Genomic DNA, 5,774 nt, shown 5'->3' on the forward strand with positions numbered 1-5,774 from the left:
GAAAGCCGTGTATGGACATATCTAATATGGACATACCATATGGTAACATTACTCAATCAAGGAATCAATTCAAATCCTTGATTGAGAAGAAATCTCTTGAGTTTCCTTACGACGAGTAGCAGCTTAAGACTATAAAATAACAAGGCTAAAGACAGACAAGAGTTACACAACTTCAAGAAAAATTGCAAAGTGTCTCAATCTTAGTCTTAAAAAGCTTTGTAACTCTTAGTTTACAATTGTTGTATAAATAGAAGGATTGAATCAACTTTGTAACAAAAAACAAAGTTGTGTCATAAGATCTGAAGAATAAAATAAGTCTTCAAAACTTGTTTCCTATAATTATACTCAAACCTGATATTGAACGATCTATGAAAATATTGAAACCCATGGGGACTGGAAGTAGGAACCATATTAGTGTTCCGAACCAGGATAAATCTCTTTGTCTTTACTTTAAATTTGATTATTTACTTGCTTGATTATTTCAAACCTAATCTATTTTGTGAAGTGTACTGATTTGCAAGAGAGCCGACTATGAGGACCCAATAGTTGACTCATCGGAATTTTACAATTTACCCCACCCTCCTTGAATTTAAAAATTTATAGGTAAGGCTAACTCATCAACCATCTCTCCAACTGTGCGAAGGATCTCAAAAGTTGTAATATATCGAGGACTGAGCTTGCCTTTCCTCCCAAACCTCATCACAACCTTTATGAGAGATAATTAGAGGAACACACAATCTCTAGATCCAAATCTCAAGGCATAAAGTCTACGATTTGTATAAGCCTTCTGCCTACTCTAAGCTGCCCTAACCTTATCCTTAATTACCCTAACTCTATCCAATGGCTTTTTAGCAGGTCAGTACTATGGGAACTAATCGTTGAGGTCTCAAACCATCCAATCAGAAATTGACAATATCTACCATATAATGCCTCAAATAGTGTCATACTAATACTCGAATGGTAGTTATTATTATATGCAAACTATACCAATGGTAAGTGTTGCACCCACTAACATCTAAATTCTATAACACAGGCTCGGAGTATATCTTTGAGAACCTAAATATTCTACTCGACTGACTATCTATCTGTGGATGGAAAGTTCTGCTAAGATCTACTTGAGTACCCAACTCCTTCTGAGTGATAAGATCCATATCAGTTCTAGAAGCGAATATAAAACCCCAGTATAAAATAATAGATATAAGCAGTCCATGCAAACAAACTATCTCAAAAATATAGATACGAGCTAACTTCTCAACACTAAAGATCATCCAAATAGGAATAAAATGTGCTGATTTCATCAACCAATCTGCAATCATCCAAATACTGTTGGAACCATGGAAAGTTAAAGGTAATCCACTAATGATCCGCTCCCACTTCTACTCGAGAATAGGCAATTTCTTAATCAGGCCACTAGGCCTCTGATGCTTGGCCTTCACCTACTGACAACATAGGCAATGAGCTACAAAGTCTACCATATACCTCTTTATGCCACTCCGATAAAGTTGTCTCAAATCTATATATATCTTAGTTGTAATAGGGCGAATAGAATATCTAGAGCACCCTTAAAATATAAGGTATCCCTTTTGGACTCACCACTCAATATCAAATCACGAATGATGCAAAGTATAATATCCTTAAACTGACAGGTCAGCCTCGCCTCAACACTAGAAAGAATCCCTATGGGCACAGAAATATTATGTTTCACTATCAAGTTGTCTAAGGACTAGATGTCCTATACAAATGGCCTATGAGAAACTGAGATAGAATCAAAGATACCCATACTCACCCTCTTTTGGCTCAAGGTTTCCACTAACACGTTCTCCTTTCTCGGATGATATAAAATAGAGATGTCATAATCCTTAAGAAACTCTATCCATCTACGCTGCCTAAAATTAAGCTCTCTCTAGGTCATAAGATGATGAATACTATGATGCTTCGTGTGGAAAAAAAAGTGCTTGTTGGAAAAAGAAAGGATTTGCATAAATCTAAAGGTTTAAACTTTTGGATAAAGGGTAGATGCCTTAACCGGATCAACCCATGTGAGAGTATAGTTAAATTAATCATATGTTCCTTAAGTTTGAAAGAATTAAGCGATAAATTACTTATTTAGGTTGAGAAACTAATGGGTAAACTATAGAATTTAATTACTCTTGCAATTAGAATTGTTCATTGGGAATCCAAAATAGTTCACAACCCTAGCTGCTTATGCATCTTGGTAACCATAACTCTAGTTTGATTTCTCTTACTGAATTACTCTTTCCAATACAACCAATATTTCGATTACTCTCTGTGACAAATATTTGATTACAATAGATAAATCAAAATCTCCCTATATTCTGGATCCTTCAATCAATAGTCTAGTAACAACCATAATACTTAGTGAACACAGTATTCCCTATGGGATTCGACACCCAACCCAGTTGGGTTCTATATTTGACAGTGATCGATTACACTCTCTAACTAGATTTGTAATTTGGGCGTATCATATTTTGGTGCCATTGCTAGGGAATATGGTTGTCAATTAAGTTTATGTTTGATAATTAACCTTTGGTCAAGTTTCCCAAATTTTACTTTTATTTGTTATTTTTGTTCTTTGTAGAGAAGTTATTGTGTATGTTAAGTACATGGAGATCGGGTGCTCCATTATTACTAATATATTTGAAACCATAGTTAATTGGTAGAATGGAAGACCCCTAAGATGTTAAAATACTAGCTGCTCTGGCTAGAGCTCAACTAAATCGAAAGAATGACGGCCAGCAGGCACGTCATCCTAATCCTGATGATGATGATTTGGAGGATGATGACTTGTTAGATCCTGTTAACCCAAGGCATGCTGAGAATATGATTGCACCAGTGAATCAAAATATAAACAGGATTCGGCCCTTTAGGGCAAAGCAAGAGCATCAACTAGTGCAGTTTGATATAAACGACAACGAATATGGAATGGATGGAGTAGGTGCAAATGGAGCTATTATTCCTCCACATCTAGCACGAAGAGCTAAATTTAATATTACCAGTACAATGGTTCAACTCCTTCATCTTAAGGGGTTGTTCGGTGGACTTCCCGTAGATAATCCATACATGCATTTGGTGAACTTTGTGACCATTTGCAAGTCTTTTGATAATCCAGGAGTGGGTCAGAATACTATCTGCCTATGTTTGTTTTCGTTGTCTCTATCTGGGGAGGTGACACTATGGCTAAATGAACTGACTCCTAACTTTATAACCAACTGGAGACAGTTAAAAGAGGCATTCCTAGAAAGGTTCTTTGCACCCTCTGAGAGGGTATAGTTAAGGGATGAAATTTGTAACTTTTGATAGCTTCCCAATGAAGATATTCATGAGACCTGAGAGAGGTTTAAAAAGAAGTTATTTCAGTGCTCAAACCATAAAATTATGGATATTCATTTGATGGAGACTCTTTATCGAGTTTTGAACTTTATTATGAAGCTAGCTGTGGATAATGTTATAGGAGGGTCGTTTGTTCACCTCACTTTTTTAGAGGCTTCAGAGATGCTTGATCAGATGACAAAATAGACTAGATCTTGGCAAACCAGAGATTCTGTTATACCAAGCCCTACTGTGTCTGGTAGTATCACTATAAAGAAACATAAGAAAGAGAAAGAATATGACCAGGATATAGCACATTTAAAGACACATATAGATTTTCTGACTAAGCATCTATTTTCTAGAAAAATAGAGAAGGTGAAAGCAGTTGCATCCCAGGGAAGAGCTGACTCTGATTCGTAAGAAGAGGCAAACTATCTAAATAATCAGGGGGGACTCCGAGCCAATATCCAAGGAAATCAAGGTAGGAACTATTATGACAAAGCCGGTTACAAGGATAGAGATCATGGGAACTGAAAGAGCAAAAATGATAGGAGTGGACTATATGTACCTCCTAGAAGCAGAGATAATACTACAACTAGCTCTGGAAAGATATCCATGAAGGACATAATAGAGAAATTATTAAAGAGAGTTGAGATTACCAACTCTGAGGTGACTACTATGAAGAGTGGTTTTTCTTCCATGAGTCAATTGGTAAACTCACACTCTACTTTTATCAAACAGTTAGAGAAACAAATGAGCCAACTATCAGCAGCATTAAATCAGAGAAAGAGTGGAACTTTGCCAAGTAATATAGTTCAGAATCCTTGAAATGATGTCTCCTGCATGGAAATTACCACATGGAGTGGTAAGGTATTACCAGGCCCATTTATGGGAAAAGCTGTGATTGCAGAGGATATTGAGCATGAAGAAACTTATCTAGTAGAGTCTGAGAAACTGGATGAATTTATTGATAATACACCATGCAACCATCAGCATGTTGATGAGTTGGAAAAGAGAAAGGAAAAGCAGACCGAAGTGGTGATTACTATGCTCCCAAAACCACCTCCTCTATTTCCCCATCGATTGAAAAAGAAGGCCGACGACAAAAATTTTGGCAAGTTTATGGCCATGCTTAAGCAGTTGACAATCAACTTACCATTGATGGAGGCATTGGAGCAAATGTTCGGGTACACAAAGTTCATAAAAGACCTTGTTAAGAAGAAGCGGACAGTTAGTTATGAGACGGTGGACAATCTCCTTTTTGGTGGTGCTATTTCCACAAGGCCGTGGGTGCAAAAAAGGCAGACTCAGGAGCATTTACTATCCCATGCACTATTGGGCCTCTTGATTTTGCAAAAACTCTATGGGATTTAGGAGCTGGGATAAATTTGATGCCGCTTGCTATGTATAAGAAATTGGGTTTGGGGGATCCTACTCCTATGAACATAAGATTAGTTATGGCAGACAGGTCTGTGAAGCGGCCCGTGGGAATTTTATATGACGTACTGGTTAAGTCGGCCAATTTCACATCTCCAGCTAATTTTGTTATTCTCAATTGTGAGGTAGACTTCAAGGTGCCCATAATCTTGGGTAGACCTTTTCTCGCAACTGGGAGTGTACTTATTGGTCTAAAGGCAAATGAACTACTATTTAGGCTAAATGATGAAGTAGTTCAATTTGATGTATGCCAGTCCATGAAACAGCATAAAGATATGAGCATTATGAGGAGGAGCAGGAAGTACCTATAGAGGAAAAATTTGTTGTGGAGACTTTAGCTGCTGTATTAATGAATTTTGATCAAGACGGTATTGAAGATTATGAGGAGACTGTATGTGCCCTGACAGGCATGGAATGTTATTCTTATGTACCCAAGAAGCTGGATTTGGACTTGAAAAACCGTCTAAGTCCACTAGTCAAGTAGTCTATTGAAGAACCACCTACTTTGGAGCTAAAAGAGTTGCCTGGTCATTTGAGGTATGAGTTCCTGGGAAGTAGGAATACACTACCTATTATTATTGCGGCTGAATTAGATGAACAATAGGTGGAAGCCCTCATCTCTATTCTTAAGAGATAAAAGGGCTATTGGTTTGATGATTGCAGACATTATAGGCATTCCTCCTCGTGTATACACACGTAAAATCCAGCCAGAGGAGGATTGTGTCCTGACTATTGAGCATCGGCATTGTCTTAACCCACCTAGGTAAGAGGTGGTGAAGAATGAAATCATCAAGTCGCTAGATGCGAGAGTGGTATACCCCATCTAAGAAAGTAAGTGGGCAAGTCATGTTCAGTATATGCCCAAGAAATGGGGCATGATAGTGGTAGCTAACAAGAAGAATGAGTTGATTGGTGGAACAAAAGTGACAGCCAAATTGGTGGACCACCAGTCACCTGACAAACTACCATTTCAACCGTCACAAAGAATCTAAAAAATTCATTCACTG

At 37.6% G+C, this 5,774-nt stretch overlaps 1 protein-coding gene across 1 annotated transcript; it reads left to right on the forward strand.

The window, feature by feature from the left end:
- Positions 1-4,218: 4,218 nt before the first annotated feature.
- On the forward strand, positions 4,219-5,078 carry LOC107853141. The gene is made up of 2 exons (XM_016698141.2): positions 4,219-4,597; positions 4,705-5,078. The coding sequence occupies exons 1-2, from the start codon at positions 4,219-4,221 to the stop codon at positions 5,076-5,078; spliced, it is 753 nt and encodes a 250-aa protein (XP_016553627.2).
- Positions 5,079-5,774: the final 696 nt, after the last annotated feature.

Source organism: Capsicum annuum, unplaced genomic scaffold (genome assembly GCF_002878395.1).
Source record: "Capsicum annuum cultivar UCD-10X-F1 unplaced genomic scaffold, UCD10Xv1.1 ctg37887, whole genome shotgun sequence".
Classification (NCBI taxonomy): Eukaryota; Viridiplantae; Streptophyta; class Magnoliopsida; order Solanales; family Solanaceae; genus Capsicum; species Capsicum annuum.